Source organism: Xiphophorus maculatus, chromosome 15, assembly GCF_002775205.1.
Source record: "Xiphophorus maculatus strain JP 163 A chromosome 15, X_maculatus-5.0-male, whole genome shotgun sequence".
NCBI lineage: Eukaryota > Metazoa > Chordata > Actinopteri > Cyprinodontiformes > Poeciliidae > Xiphophorus > Xiphophorus maculatus.
The window spans coordinates 21,158,406-21,175,340 of record NC_036457.1 but is presented as its reverse complement, the minus strand read 5'-3'; the positions used below and the strand labels follow the sequence as shown (position 1 = coordinate 21,175,340).

At 41.0% G+C, this 16,935-nt stretch overlaps 1 protein-coding gene across 1 annotated transcript in view; it reads left to right on the top strand.

Moving 5' to 3' along the window:
* LOC111611445 (uncharacterized threonine-rich GPI-anchored glycoprotein PJ4664.02-like) overlaps positions 1-16,607 on the top strand; it is a 53,598-nt gene extending 36,991 nt beyond the window's left edge. Inside the window, exons 34-51 of the mRNA XM_023348251.1 lie at positions 1,001-1,042; positions 1,160-1,300; positions 1,423-1,593; positions 2,600-2,644; positions 3,611-6,703; positions 8,003-8,103; positions 8,185-8,243; positions 8,335-8,480; positions 8,551-8,763; positions 9,997-10,206; positions 10,291-10,428; positions 10,513-10,691; positions 12,358-12,522; positions 12,620-14,023; positions 14,129-14,170; positions 14,551-14,610; positions 14,785-14,851; positions 14,934-16,607. Of these exons, the coding sequence (XP_023204019.1) occupies positions 1,001-1,042; positions 1,160-1,300; positions 1,423-1,593; positions 2,600-2,644; positions 3,611-6,703; positions 8,003-8,103; positions 8,185-8,243; positions 8,335-8,480; positions 8,551-8,763; positions 9,997-10,206; positions 10,291-10,428; positions 10,513-10,691; positions 12,358-12,522; positions 12,620-14,023; positions 14,129-14,170; positions 14,551-14,610; positions 14,785-14,851; positions 14,934-15,013 (6,356 nt within the window). The 3' untranslated portion in view covers positions 15,014-16,607. The remainder of the gene's footprint in view (positions 1-1,000; positions 1,043-1,159; positions 1,301-1,422; positions 1,594-2,599; positions 2,645-3,610; positions 6,704-8,002; positions 8,104-8,184; positions 8,244-8,334; positions 8,481-8,550; positions 8,764-9,996; positions 10,207-10,290; positions 10,429-10,512; positions 10,692-12,357; positions 12,523-12,619; positions 14,024-14,128; positions 14,171-14,550; positions 14,611-14,784; positions 14,852-14,933) is intronic.
* The last annotated feature ends 328 nt before the right edge of the window (positions 16,608-16,935 follow it).

Genomic DNA, 16,935 nt, shown 5'->3' with positions numbered 1-16,935 from the left:
GTTTGTTGGGTTGACATTTTAGGGTAAATCTTTCTGTATCATGTAATGTCCATGATTCAAGAAACAACTGGTCAGACTTGCATGAAACAAAGTACAAAGAGATAATTTTCATACATTTAACACCAATGAGGAAAATCTAATCTTTAAATATTTGAAGAAATAAAGTTCTTGGATCCTGACTATTGTCAGCATTTTTCCTTGAAGCTTGGTCTGTGTGTGATGGTTTAAACTCTCATAGACTGGTTTACTGTCTAGTACCATCAAACTTATTGAACCTTTAGCTTCTTTAATGCATTTAAATTCTTCCTAAATACCATTCTTTATCATCATTTCATTTTTTCATAGCAAATGAGTAATTTTAGTTCTTTAGGTAACAGGAACTTAATGCCAAATCAAACTAAATTTCTGCATCAGTATCTCTGATATTGACGGTTAGATAAGTTTATACATCTATTAACAACACCACCTGCTATTAAAGTGTTGCAATATTATTGGATAATACAAATACTTGTAGGATTAAAGGATAGGCTTCAACTAATTAAACAGCTAGCCTTAAATCCAGATGGACAACTAGCAGGTTGTACTAACTATAGTGACCAACTAACCAGAAGAAGCAATTTAAGATAATAGCATTGTTTATTCCTGATTGTACACTAAACTTGCACAGTTATGTGAATATATTTGACTTATTTAATGGCATACAAATAATAACATGTGCCAAAAACACATAACTGCAATTATTGCAGTCATTATGTATGGCAGCCATATTGGACTTAGAAAATGAGTTAAATCGGCTAACTGTGACTTTTTAGATCGAATTCTGACAATGAATGCTTTTCAATAAATATTTATAACTTGGAACGTTGAAACTCAGGTTATTGATGGGAGGCCTTGTTCTACTGGAGCTAACTGAGAGTGAGAGCAAAACCATTTTCCTCAGGAATGTCAGAGAATGGATTTGTGTCAAGCACTTACTCCTTTTCTGTCTTCATCTTTACAGACTTTACTGCATGTCCAATCACAACAACTCCACAACCAACAAGTAAGACTGAAAGCATGGTTCATGTTGATCAGTCACTCAACAGTACATAGTTGAAAGGGTTACATTGGTAATCATCCTTTTTGTTCTTCATTTCTTCTTTCATTTGTGCCTCTACAGGTCCACCAGTCTTCCATCAGTACCTGCTTTCCATTGAGCTGAACTCCACAGATGTTACAGTTGTAGAAAAGCTGAGGAACATCAACAACACCATCAGCATGAACAGGAACTTACGAATCTCTGATGTTAACATTACTACAGGTAGGGCTAAACAGTTTTCAGTGGATTCTGAGGTTTTAACAGAGACATTTGAACCAATTTCAATAAAACAAATTACTGCATCTTGTGAAACTGATGAAATATTTCCTTTGGTTTGTCTGCAGTCTGCTCTCCAATCAGTGGTGATTACCAGTGCAGATGTGAGGATCAATATCGTTTTCCATGTGACCAGTGTGTAACATATGGATCATGTGACAACATCACTGGTGACACATGTGGATGCATCAGTGGCATTCCTGCTGGTGGACAGTACTGCCAGGCTGAGGATCAATACAGTGAGTTTATCTGGAGAGTTTGTTGGGTTGACATTTTAGGGTAAATCTTTCTGTATTATGTAATGTCCATGAATCAAGAAACAACTGGTCAGGATTGTACAAAAAAACATTCTGAGATCATTTTTAATACATTTCACAAATGTGGAGAGGAATGACTGTTGTTCTATTTCAATCTTGTGTGTTTATGGTTGTTTTCTCTGTCATAGACTGGCTTCCTGTCCAGTATTGTCTCTTACTTATTAATGGACAGAGGAACAAATGGTGCCTTTTCTTACCTGAAGCAAATGATTTTTTTAAAAATTAAAAGTCACTTATATCATTGAAATTTTTCTCACTACCATCCTTTATCATCATTTCATTGTTTCTCTGAATAATTCTTCTTATACTTTGATTTACTCCACTTTAATGTCCAATCAAAATACATTTCTGCATCAGTACCTCTTATATTTCACCATTAGATAAGCATATACATTTAAAAATAGCGCCACCTGCTCTTAAAGTATTACAATGAAATTGGATAAAACAAATACCTGTAGGATAAAAGCATAGGCTTCAACTAATGTATCACTTAGCTTAAAAGCCAGATAGAAAACCAGCAGGGTTTGCTAACTGTGTCAAACAAGGCTAACAAGATGTAGCAACTGAAGCTAATTGCAATTTTTTTCTCTCAGTTCTGATTTTTTAACATTGTTCAGATATGTTAATGTTTTGACTGACTTAAAGGCATACAAACAATATCTGATGCCAATAGCAGGTGGTTATGTGTGGCAGTCATATTGGATATTGAAAATTGGTTTGCTACCCATTGGTTTTTAAGTGTCAATTCTGACATTGAATGCTTTTCAATAAATATTTAAAAACTTGGAACGGTGAAACTCAGGTTATTGATGGGAGGCCTTGTTCTAGTGGAGCTAACTGAGAGTGAGAGCAAAACCATTTTCCTCAGGAATGTCAGAGAATGGATTTGTGTCAAGCACTTACTCCTTTTCTGTCTTCATCTGTACAGACTTTACTGCATGTCCAATCACCACAACAACTCCACCACCAACAAGTAAGACTGAAAGCATGGTTCATGTTGATCAGTCACTCAACAGTACATAGTTGAAAGGGTTACATTGATAATCATCCTTTTTGTTCTTCATTTCTTCTTTCATTTGTGCCTCTACAGATCCACCAGTCAGTTTTAAGAAGACCTTTGTTAAAAGAGAAGAATTAAGATTAGAGCAGTTGTTTCTTTTAAATTAGAAACACTGTTTTATAATGACTGCTGTATTGTCCCTAGCTAGAACAAGATATCTTGAGTCACCTTCATGTCATTCATACATCCAGTCAAGCTATCTTGGTAAACTCTTGACATTATTAAATTAGCTGTGTGGTTAGTTCAAATACTTTTTCTCCATTAGGTTCAACATCCAGTGCCACAAACGGAACAACACATGTGACAAGTACATAAGGAATTATCCAAGTCACTTGCTCTGCATTTCCCAGTGAAATGTAGGCTGCAGATGTAGGAGATTTTGTTAGTTAAGATAAAGCAGCTAAAAAAGTAAACTATTTCTCCATATGATGGGAGTATGGACCTAAATATTTTCAACAGAATAGAGATCATTTTATGTGATTCAAAGGATAACACAGAATTTAAAAATCTGAGGCACATTATTCTACTTTTAAAAAAAAAAATCTCATTCTATGTCATTATCCTGCCATCATGTTGCAGCTCTGACATTTCAGAGACAAATGGTCACAAGAACAACCCAATAAGACTTTTCTGATTTAAATGTAGTCATTAAACAAAGATCATGGCGACAGTTGTGAATTCTCAGAAAATACACCAGAGAATTTAAGAGGAGAAAAAATCTTTGGAATTTAGAATTTGTTTTCAATGTAACATAAAGGTATTGATGAATGACTGCTCATCTACTTTTAGCATTTCCTTGTATTTGTCTGTTTTATGCAATCAGTGGACTTCAGTTCAACAAATGATGCATCAAACTTGTCTAACCTGTTAATTTTTCAGGTGCAACTGTGACCATCCAGACCACAAACCCTGCCCCCACAACTACCACCGCTGCCCCCACAACTACCACCGCTGCCCCCACAACTACCACCGCTGCCCCCACAACTGCCATCGCTGCCCCCACAACTACCATCGCTGCCCCCACAACCACCACCGCTCCCCCCACAACTACCACCGCTGCCCCCACAACTACCACCGCTGCCCCCACGACTACCACCGCTGGCCCAACGACTACCACCGCTGCTCCCATGACTACTACCGCTGCCCCAATGACTACTACCGCTGCCCCAATGACTACTACCACCGCTGCCCCCACGACTACCACCGCTGCCCCCACGACTACTACCGCTGCCCCAATGACTACTACCACCGCTGCCCCAATGACTACTACCACCGCTGCCCCCACGACTACCACCGCTGCCCCCACGACTACCACCGCTGCCCCCACGACTACTACCGCTGCCCCAATGACTACTACTACCGCTGCCCCAATGACTACTACCACTGCTGCCACCACGACTACCACCGCTGCCCCCACGACTACTACCGCTGCCCCCACGACTACTACCACTGCCCCCACGACTACCACCGCTGCCCCCACGACTACCACCACTGCCCCCACGACTACTACCGCTGCCCCAATGACGACTACCACCGCTGCCCCCACTACTACCACCGCTGCCCCCAGTACTACCACCGCTGCCCCCACGACTACCACCGCTGCCCCCACGACTACCACCGCTGCCCCCAGTACTACCACCGCTGCCCCCATGACTACCACCGCTGCCCCCAGTACTACCACCGCTGCCTCCACGACTACCACCGCTGCCTCCACGACTACCACCGCTGCTCCCACGACTAACACCGCTGCCCCAACGACTACCACCGCTGCCTCCACGACTACCACCGCTGTCCCCACGACTACCACCGCTGCCCCAACGACTACCACCGCTGTTCCCACGACTACCATTGCTGCCCCCATGACTACCCCCACAACTACCACCGCTGCCCCCACGACTACCACCGCTGCCTCCACGACTACCACCGCTGCCCCAACGACTACCACCGCTGCTCCCACGACTACCACCGCTGCTCCCACGACTACCACCGCTGCCCCAACGACTACCACCGCTGCCTCCACGACTACCACCGCTGTCCCCACGACTACCACCGCTGCCCCCACGACTACCACCGCTGCCCCCACGACTACTACCGCTGCCCCAATGACTACTACTACCGCTGCCCCAATGACTACTACCACTGCTGCCACCACGACTACCACCGCTGCCCCCACGACTACTACCGCTGCCCCCACGACTACTACCACTGCCCCCACGACTACCACCGCTGCCCCCACGACTACCACCACTGCCCCCACGACTACTACCGCTGCCCCAATGACGACTACCACCGCTGCCCCCACTACTACCACCGCTGCCCCCAGTACTACCACCGCTGCCCCCACGACTACCACCGCTGCCCCCACGACTACCACCGCTGCCCCCAGTACTACCACCGCTGCCCCCATGACTACCACCGCTGCCCCCAGTACTACCACCGCTGCCTCCACGACTACCACCGCTGCCTCCACGACTACCACCGCTGCTCCCACGACTAACACCGCTGCCCCAACGACTACCACCGCTGCCTCCACGACTACCACCGCTGTCCCCACGACTACCACCGCTGCCCCAACGACTACCACCGCTGTTCCCACGACTACCATTGCTGCCCCCATGACTACCCCCACAACTACCACCGCTGCCCCCACGACTACCACCGCTGCCTCCACGACTACCACCGCTGCCCCAACGACTACCACCGCTGCCCCAACGACTACCACCGCTGCTCCCACGACTACCACCGCTGCCCCAACGACTACCACCGCTGCCTCCACGACTACCACCGCTGTCCCCACGACTACCACCGCTGCCCCAACGACTACCACCGCTGTTCCCACGACTACCACCGCTGCCCCCATGACTACCCCCACAACTACCACCGCTGCCCCCACGACTACCACCGCTGCCTCCACAACTACCACCGCTGCCCCCATGACTACCACCGCTGCCCCCTCGACTACCACCGCTGCACCCTCGACTAATACCACTGCTGCCCCCACGACTACCACCGCTGCCCCCTTAACTACCCCCACTGCCCCCACAACTAATACCACTGCAGTCCCCACAACTAATACCACCGCTGCCCCAACGACTAATACCACTGCTGCCCCCACAACTACCACCGCTGCCCCCACAACTAATACCACTGCTGCCCCCACAACTACCACCGCTGCCCCCACAACTACCCCCGCTGCCCCCACAACTAATACCACTGCAGTCCCCACAACTAATACCACCGCTGCCCCCACAACTACCCCCGCTGCCTCCACAACTACCACTGCAGTCCCCACAACTAATACCACTGCTGTCCCCACAACTACCACCGCTGCCCCCACAACTACCCCCGCTGCCCCCACAACTAATACCACTGCTGTCCCCACAACTACCACTGCTGCCCCCACAACTACAATTGCTCCCCCCACAACTAATACCACCGCTGCCCTCACAACTAATACCACCGCTGCCCCCACAACTAATACCACTGCTGCCCCCACAACTAATACTACCGCTGCCCCCACAACTACCACCGCTGCCCCCACAACTAATACCACCGCTGCCCCCACCACTACCACCGCTGCCCCCACAACTAATACCACCGCTGCCCCCACAACTAATACCACCGCTGCCCCCGCAACTACCACCGCTGCCCCCACAACTACCACCGCTGCCCCCACAACTAATACCACCGCTGCCCCCACCACTACCACCGCTGCCCCCACAACTACCACTGCTGCCCCCACAACTACCACCGCTACCCCAACAACTAAAACCATCGCTGCCCCCACAACTACCACCGCTCCCCCCATAACTACCACCGCTGCCCCCATAACTACCACCGCTGCCCCCACAACTACCACCGCTACCCCAACAACTACCACCGCTGCCCCCACAACTACCACTGCTACCCCCACAACTACCACCGCTGCCTCCACAACTACTACCTCCACAACTACTACCACTGCTGCTGCAGGTAATGATAAATTTAAAAATTACTTTTAAACATATCATGAAGGCTATCATTTAGATTATTCATGCTGTGCCATTAGTGTGAATTGAGATTTTTACAATTTAAATTTACTACTGTATATTCTTTTGAATATATTTTGTACGACAGGTGTTGAAAGTTCAATCTGGAGGCAATTTGCAGCCCTTGGAATGATTCTTGTGATGATGTAATGTTACAAATGTTTTCAAACACGCAGATAGTTGTATCCAGATGGAGACTTTTTTCCCCATTTATCAAAAAATTTAATCTTCTCACAAAAACGTTAGAAATAGCACAAAGTTTCGATCTTTTAATAACTACGTTTTCTGCTTTTTCTTTCATTTCACGGTTGATTGGACCACAACTGTCCATTGACTTAAGCTCTGAAGCAGACTTTGGTGCACTCAAATCTGCTTTTAATTATATTCTTAAACTTTTAAATAAAGAGTGACATATCATATTTTTACTACTAAGGATTGACCATGTCTTTTTCAGTAATAATAAATTAGTAAAGATATTGCTGTTCTTTCAATATTGGAAACATGTGGAACCCTTTTGAAGCTTTTGTTCAACAATAATTTACACAGTCCTTTACTACAAAAATCAGACCATCTTCATTATTTAATTAAAATATTTCAGACTTGGTTTATTAAGTAGAAACAAATTCTCAAAACTTTTTGTGATTTTTTTTTTTTTTTTAAAGTTAAATTTTTGGCCTGTGAGCCATCTTGAGCTGATTTTGGCCCATTTTACTAAACGTTTTACACTTGTGGAGTAGAAGCAGGAATGTGTTTGCTTGTTTAAAGCTTGACACACACATTGTTATTTGTGAAATTAAGCCATACTTGTTTTGTCACACAATGCAATGTCAAAATCATAAAATTTTTAGGTGTATGCATACGCTGCAAGAACAGAGAAATTCTAACTTGCTTTGTCAGACGTCATCATTGGTTTTGAGGAAACTGAACTTGTCCACAGACCAGCTATTACTGCTTACAGTCTGATAGTTTCTAGTGAGTTTTTCATGATGATCATAGATTTTCTGTATGACGGCCACCAGGCTCTGTCTGGTTTCATAAGGAGCTCAGTAGGCAAGATGCTATCTCAATTTGTTTTGTACACTGTCAAATCTACGAACTTGTATATGTATATTTTTTTACCTAATGAGGGTGTTTGATGCTTGGAGAGTGAATACTGTCTATTTATAGAATCTGTGTTTCACGTGTAATATTTGTTTTGAGAAACCCTGAAAGTAAAATTATCCATCTTATTTCAAACAAACAGCAATAGACATGTCGGTTGAATTGAAGATGGATTTTATAGAGCAGTACAACGATCTACACAGTCCTGAATCCATAACCCTTTCAGGAAGTATCACTGTATTGGTAAGTATTTTATATTTCAGTAACAGGTTTTACGTGTCCTTTAATGTTGATATAATTAATCAGATTTTTTTTCTTGTGCAGCTTGAGCAGCAGTATCGCAAACTGGATGGCTTCTTTAGTGTTTCCGTGACAAAATTCAGGTATATATGTTTCTTCATTAAAAGTAAATGTTAAGTCAGTAGTCTTAATGTGTGTTTCAATACAATGTTATTGTTTTCCTTTTCCCTGAAGGAAAGGAAGTGTTGTAACAGATTTTACTGTCAAGGTCAAATCTGGATCACTTGATGCAACTGCGCTGAATTCAGTCAATTCAAATCTCCCGGCAGCATTGATATCAATTGCTCCTGTTATTGGCTCAGTGACTGCAAAGTACTACAGTAAGTCTAAAATGCCTAGAAATATATTCAAAAAGAGGCAAAAAGTAACTGACCTGATTTTCTCTTAAAGGTTCAACTCAACTTGGGTCAGATGTAAATAAGTTCATTTATACTGGTAAAACCATGACACTGACATGTGACCCTACCGAGGCCAAAATGGGAAACACTAAGAATCCTGTATGGAAATTTAACAATGTTGTAATCGGGTCACATCGGCACAAACCGTTTATTTCTGGAAGTCAGTACAGGCTGGCAGTGGAAAACGTTATTCTTGGTGATGCTGGTAAGTTAAAAACAAATTTACAAAGTTAAAAATAATTACTAAAATGTGAAATTTAAATATTACAGTGTATCCTTTATTCAAGTATGCGTCTTGAGAGCTCAATTCTTTACGTCAGTTTTCATCGCAATGACAGAAAACCAACCCATGTTCCAGTTTGGTCAGTAGAATATTTAGAGCAGTTGTCCATTTAAAGCTCTTTATTTGTTATTCAGAATCTAAATGGAGCACTATTTTCCACTCAGTCCACAAAGGTCAAAATGCAACCAAAGGTCATGTTTTAATGCCCAATCCAGCTGACAGTTGTTTTTCCCATCCAGAAAAATTCCAAAAAAATGACTGGATCCAAATATCACACAGAACAAGGAAGGTTTCCAGCTATTTTGTAACAGATGAAAGTGAATAATTTCAAAACATGAGAAGATTACCTGTGCTTGTCTTGTGTTGTAAAACTTCTTAATTAAGCTGTGTAGAGGAGAGAGACTCATTTCTGAGTCAGTCAGTCCAGAAGGTTGTCGAGTTTTCTGAAGAGAGAAGAGAATTGGGGAGGCAAGCACCAAATCCTATTCTGACATCCAAGTAAACTAGTAGTATGAACAGAATCTAAACCAAATACTGGGCCAGGAAGCAATAATCACCACATTGTCCAATAAAGAATTGGAACAATCCAAAAACAGGTGAAACTAGGGTAAGACAACTTGGTTAGAAGTCCAGCACAAGCACTTCAAACACTCTGTAACCGATCTATAGGTTTTTGTAAAACCGATGAAAAGTGAATTACAGGAGACCAGATGTTAAGAAATGAATAACAATTTGGTGCTCCAAGGAATTATTAGATAAAAAAAGTAACAATATTTATGCAAACAACAGAAAACAGATGGCAGGTCAGAACTCGACTCATTTAGATTAGATTTTAAGAACAAAGGACCCTTGTCTAAAGACTACAATATGCACATTTTAGTAAGGAAATGTTACTTTTACAGTCAAGCCACATTCACCCAGCCTCTTACTAATATGTTCACAACCAAACACAGATGTGCCCAAAAGCACATCGTGTGGCAGGTAATCGAACCCACAACCTTCCAGTTGCAAGCAAACCACTCTCCTTTGAGTTATAGTTACACCGTATAATCAAAACGAGTTAGTTATTAGCATCAACATGATCAAGTATTCATGCAATTCTTCTGCTTGGACTTGATTAAATCAATAAACACTCTGATGAATTTTTAACTACAGGGAATTATGAATGCTCAGTGCAAGGAGACAATATTACTTTCATCCAAGACAGAAATGTGGGAACAAATGAGATCAGATCAGCTCCTAATGTGCGAGTCCAGCAAACAATGTTGGCGAAATGCAAAGAAGGACAAAAAGAACCAGTCGTCTGCTGTGTGCAGTCCCCTTATACTGTCAGGTGGTATGATGGTTCAACGCTTTTAACTTCAGGTAAGTATGAAACAAATGTGCTGTATATTGCTCAGCTGATCAGTGTAGCTCAGAGTTCTTCATAAACATTTTAAATGTCCACAGTTGCTGGTGCAGATCCAGGCTGCATCAAGTATGAATATCCAATGCAAAGCTGCAGTGCACAAACAAAACTATTCACATGTAAAGTTGCTGAAGACGAGACTTATAGCGCAACAACAACCCTGACGATTTTTACAGATCGTAAGTGTAGCATTTGAAACATGAAATATTTTGTTCTCTTTTAGTTTTGTTTTCATTGATTGTATATATTTTTGCACCTTTAAGCTATTGTATGTGACAATGATGTGTATGGGTCTGGACGAACCGGTGACAAAGCAACCGCAATGTGCCCTGTTGGCTTGGAGGGGCACAAGAGTGCAGTGTGTCAGGCATCAGGAGAATGGAAACTTGTGGAGGACTCCTGCATTGTAACCAAGATCAATGAATTACTTATTAATTCAGTGGTAGGTAGCTTTATACTATAGTATTTTTCATGAATTACAGTATGGTTGATGTTATGATGCAGACCTGCAACAATTTATAGATTTGCCTATAAATTGTTTTTGTTGCTTCCTACTGAAATCAGCACCATATATGATTAACAACTTAGTAACCCTCATTTGAAGTGTTGAAAAGGACCAATATATTCCTCTCGGTGTCTTCTTAACATCTTAATTGTGTGCCATTTGTTCCATCTTAGCAACTCTAGTTGTCACATTCCATCACAGGGTTTTAAGAGAACTGTTGAAGGTGTAGTTAGAAACAAAAATCAAAGAGATCAGAGAAAGCAAAGTGGAGCCCCTGCGTATTTGCGGATTTGTCATACAGCAAATCTAAAATATTTAAAAGGTATGGCAGCTTGGAAAGCTGGAATATCTAGACACAATGCTGCTTGACAGGCTATGTTTGCATTAATGTTCCATGATACAAACCTTCTAGAATTGTTTTATTGGAAAAATGGTGCCTTAACACCGAACGCATTACACACGTCAGATGCTTCAAGTTCGATGTGTGTGCACTTTAAATGCAGACGATGGAGCGTTCACACCAAACACGTTTCACATGTCTACGTTACATTCAAATTCTATGTAGTTAAGATCCTAAACCCACGCAAATACCTGGGATCCTCTGTACCAGAAAAATTAGGATGTTCAGTAGAGTTAATTAACTTGATCGAGATCATTTCTATCAAGGTGCTCCACAGAAAATAGATTTCTTTTTTTCAAGCAGCCACCTAGAGATCCTCTAGAACCTGCCAAATTTCATTCATCTTGAGCATAAGAACTATTATGTTGTGTTCACACCAAATGTGTTTTGCACATCTGATTTACATTCATAGTCTATGTGGAGGTACATCAAAAGCCCATGGAGGCACGTTTGAAGCGCTTGAAGTGTTTAACGTGTCAGGCCGTCCGACAAATAGGCCGGCAACAGAAAACCAGAGCGATTTTGACGCATCTAACGTGCTTACTTATGGAATTTGAATGTAAGGAAGACGTGTGAAATGTGTTTGGTGTGAACGCGCCATTGTCTGCATTTAAAGTGCACACATGTCAAACTTGTAGCATCGGACATGTGAATGCGTTTAGTGTTAACGCACCATTATTCCGGTAGAATAACAATTCTATAAGGTTTGTATCATGGAAGATTAATGAAACAAAAACATTAGACAATGAAAACAGTTTGTGGAGTTACAGCAGCTAGGAAGGAGAAACCATTTATAACTGATGGAAAAATATCACAGACTACTGCCCAACCTAGATCCTTTTGGACTTGCCCCAACAGCTAGTGTTTTCACAGCACATCCGTCTTTCTAGTCACTGTTTTTTCAAGACCTGGCACAATTCGGTGTGTTTCAAAATGTTGTTAGTGCCATAAGATAGATATTGCACATTTGCTTGATAAACGGCTTTATTTCACAAATGCTTAATGCCTCTTTTGTGGCTATGGAAGAAATTACTACTTCTCTGTTGTCGACCTCTTTGCAGTTATCAATCAAATCCAAAAACAACCTACACCTAAAAAAACCTTAAAATTCAGAACTTTACTCCTCTACTCCTACTTCTTTCCTTTGTTTGTTGACTTTGTCCAATTTTTGATATCTTCCTTTTGCACATTTCATTGTCTTAGGATCTGAAGGAAGAAGAGATTCAGGTATTTTCAACAAATCTAAGTAAGGTTGTCACAGAAGAGGAGGGGGGAATTTCAAAATCTTCGGCAACAATATCAGCTATTGTTAACATATTAAATATAATCGCAGAGGTTTCAAAAGTGGTTACTAAAGACGTTATGAAGGTATGTGGAGCGATCTATATTTTTAACCTCTTCATAAATAGGTACAAATAAGTTTTTGTACATTTTACATTCCCAATATTTTATTTCTCATCCACAGAATGTGCTAGCTACTGTCGATGTCCTCATTAGTGATGATGCAAAAGACTCCTGGAACTTTCTGAACTCAAATGAAACCCAAAATTCTAGCTCAGCACTTCTTGGCTCAATGGAGACAATCTCTAACAAACTGGATGGAAATTTTACTTTAAGTTCTCGACGTATCCAGATGGGCAGGTCCAAATTTAGCAACTCTTTCAGTGATGCCTTGACCTCCAATGTCTCCATAAACCTTCAAAATACAGGCCTCAGTGACGTCTTTATTACCACGATTGTATTCTCCACCCTCCACAACATTATGCCGTCACGGAATTCTTCGTTTAACCTTACTGCGTCCGACACCACCAGCAATGAAACTAAACCTGACAATGCCATCAATGCTGCTGTCCTGCTTGTAAAATTAAATGAAAACATTCAGAACGTCACTCTGAGCTATCAAAAGTTCAATACCACTCTGGAACTGAATCCTCAGTGCGTCTTCTGGAATTTTAGCCTCTTAGATAATCTTGGTGCCTGGGATGACCAGGGCTGCAGGTTTGTTTCTGATATAAACGATACTGTAACCTGCACCTGCAACCATCTCACATCGTTCTCAATTCTTATGTCAACTGCCATCCCTGAAGAACTACGATTATTACTGGATATAATGACATATATCGGTGTTGGAATATCAATGATCAGCTTAATTATTTGTCTCATCATTGAAGGAATTGTATGGCGACCCCTTACCAAAAACAGCACTGCCTTTATGCGCCATGTTGCCATTGTTAACACAGCCCTGTCCTTGCTGATTGCTGACATCTGTTTCATCATTGGAGCCGCTATTTCAAAGAACCCTGCAGAAAACCCAGGCGAGGACTACAAAGTTCCAGTTGGACCGTGCAGTGCAGCCACCTTTTTCATGCACTTTTTCTATCTCGCCATGTTCTTTTGGATGCTTGTTTCAAGCCTGCTGCTCTTGTACCGGTCAGTCTTGGTCTTCTCCCAAATGTCCAAATGGACCATGTTCGCCATTGGCTTGACTGTGGGATACGTTTGCCCTCTGATCATAGCTGTTACTACAGTTGCTGCCACTGCACCTGGGGGTGGATATGTAAGGGAAGATCTAGCTTGTTGGCTAAACTGGACAAAGACCAAAGCCCTCCTGGCCTTAGTGATCCCTGCCTTGGCCATAGTTGTGTTCAATATTTTGGTCATTCTGGTGGTTTTGTACAAGATGCTCAGAAGACGAAGCACTGGAAACCAAGCCCAGGCAGATGAGAAAAATGCCCTGCTAGTCATTCTAAGATGTGTGGCTGTACTGACTCCGCTATTCGGACTCACCTGGTGTTTGGGAATTGGAACCATGGTGGACCCAACAAATGGAGGGATCCATGTTGCTTTTGCTTTCTTCAACTCATTGCAGGTACTTGATCCAGAAAATTAACGCAATCTGTTGCTGGCATTTCAGTATTTATTTTTTTCATTTTTCTTGTACTCTGTTGATGAAGTAATTTTTGGTCTTCCTCAGGGTTTCTTCATTTTAGTGTTTGGGACGTTATTCGATGCCAAGGTAGGTTGAATACTTAAAATTTTGTAGTAATTATTTTCTTTGCTTATTTTGAACTATTGATCTGCATGTCCTAGTACTTTCTCAAAATGAAGGGGCAGACAGGTTTTCACACTAATAGCTGTAACAAAGACTATGTGATAAAGAAAAATTTGCATTCAACTGATGAATAAGGCTGATGTCTGGTTTGGTCTCACATCCAAACTAAGGGACTAGTAAATACATGTTGCTCAAATTTCTACAAAATCTAAGTCACCACAGAAAAGGATATTAGCTTAGCTTAACAAAAATATCAAAATTAGTTATGTTGTATGCTGGACAGTTCACACACCCTTCCCCCCAAACCTATTAGTTTTTTCTTTAACAAATATATTTATTTTCAGATCCGCTCTCTTGTTTTGCGACAAGTGCCTGCATTAAGCTCTACTTCTAATCGCACAAGGGTAAGTTCTAATTTGAAAACTAAAGCTCACCAAACTGTAAAAAAAAAAAAATCTATAATTTGATCAGCTTTACATTTTGGATTACTGATATGTCAAAGAGCCTACAATAGACATGTGATTTCATTAAATATACACAAAACAAACTATTAATGTCACACCTATTTCCTACTGTAGAGCACTAGTGCAGGAACTTCCTCCAGTAGAGCAGAAAACATCATAAACCGAATTTTTCGGAGAAGGGGTAAGTTGTTTTCATGTTCACTACGATCATTTTTGAATTTGAGTTCACTATCATGATTGACATGTTGTTGTTTGTCTTCCAGGGGTGTACCATGTTTCACAAGTTCCAAACACAAGCAGCAACACTGACTCCTCACAGTCATACAGCAGTCTGCAGATTTAAGCACTAAATTCCTCTTTTTTGTTGTTAATTTATTTGTAAATGCTGCTTTTTAAAGATAAAAAAAAATGGTTATGATGCTATAAATAGTCCAGCATCATAACCATTGCACAAAGTTCCATCCACAAACTTATGAAGGAAGCTGAAATAGTATTTTAACACAGTGGCACATCTCTTGTGCACTTTACTGCTGTTTCTGTCTTGATATTGTGAAGCCTACACCTTCACAGTCAGAATGTATGGGAGTTTTTACAGTGCAATGTAGAGAGCTGAAAAGAATAAAATAATAATTTCCACAACCCTGAACTCTTCCACTAATGTTACACAAGATCATTTCATAGATGATTGAAAGAAAAGTTATGTAAAATATGACAACGTAAAAACAGTCATATTAGGAATTACATTTAAAATTAAAGCAAAGATATAATGGTGCCGCTTTAGAAAATGGAGTTAAAAAGAAGTATCTTTTAAAAATGTTGAAGGCTAATTCAAAAGCTGAGTGAAATGTTAATCTCTACAGAAATTCACGTAAAATATGGATATTGGTTTGATTCCCCATTCAAAGATGTGGACATTAGATGAGTTGAAGATGACTTGGGTGATAACTAAGAACATTTTATCAGAACAGCTGCAGATCCCAGAAGGTTGAAAATAAAACAATGAGAGTTAATGAACTGAAGACTTAATGAACAACAAAACTTGTTCCCTTTTATCCCACACAGTGGAATCTGGTGGGCAGTTGTATCAAACGCTTGGCTCAGTGGTTGCAGTAAATAAAGTTACTTTTCTTGTTTTCAGTTGGATCAGGGTATTTTCCTCAACCTCTTTTTTTATTATTTTATGAAAACTATATAGCGCCTTTTTCTGTCATGTTTAAAGGTATAACTAACTTGCAGAGGTATTTTTCTCATAATATGTTAACATGTCCTAATGAAAATTTGCTGTAGTTGCGTCTGCTTAATATTATTCTGTGTTTTTTGTGGAATTATAAATTAAACACTTTGTGATACAACACAAAGGTCATTATAATGTGTTTATTTCAGTGTTTTCTGTCATGTCACACAGAAATGCTTCTTTAAAGCTGATATTTCTGTTAGAACTAACAACCCATTTATTAAGGCACAACTGTCAAAAACATACTATAAATTAGGCTCGTCATTTTAATAAGTACTAAAATAACTATTAAATCATGACAGTGTGAAAGTCATTTTGTTGTAATTTAAAATATATCTCAAGAGTGAGGGACAACTGTCCTAACTGAGGTTTAAAAGTTATTTGCTAATCATTTTTATGCCAAATTCAAAACTGTGTCTTTCCCCTGTTAATCTTATGTTTTAATTACCTGTGTTGGCAAAAATTGCTCAATTGTTTTGCTGCAGTAGTTTTTTTTGTTTTGCTGTTGTGTAAATAGTCCACCCTTACATGACCAAACGAATGTTGGTGCTTTCATTTCATCAACACAAAGTAATTTACTTATTTTAAGCTTTTGAATAAAAGTGACCAAGTTTGACAGACATTCACACTCAGGTTGTTTCCACTCACACATATTTCCATGATTGTTTCTTTCCAGTTTTGGAAAAAGTTGTTGTCATTTTCAAAACAATAAAGCTGCAAAGTGACTCAGTCTTTGGCCGATGTTTGTTCATTAATTTTGAGGCCATTTTCTGCTGCAAACTTTTCAGCAGTCAACAGAAATCTGTCTTCCAGCAATATATGATTGTCTTCTTTTGGATGGTTTTATTTGACTAGAGAACTTGCTTTTAACATGTAACACTGGAGATTTTTTAAGACACTAAGACTTTTTACCCTGTCAGGTTTGATGGAATGTTTTGATGCAGTACCGCAGACTCCTCCCTCTGGCTTTTTATTTTTATTTGTTTATTATTTTTGCAACTAAAGCAAACCTCAGCAGTCAGAAGGGTTTA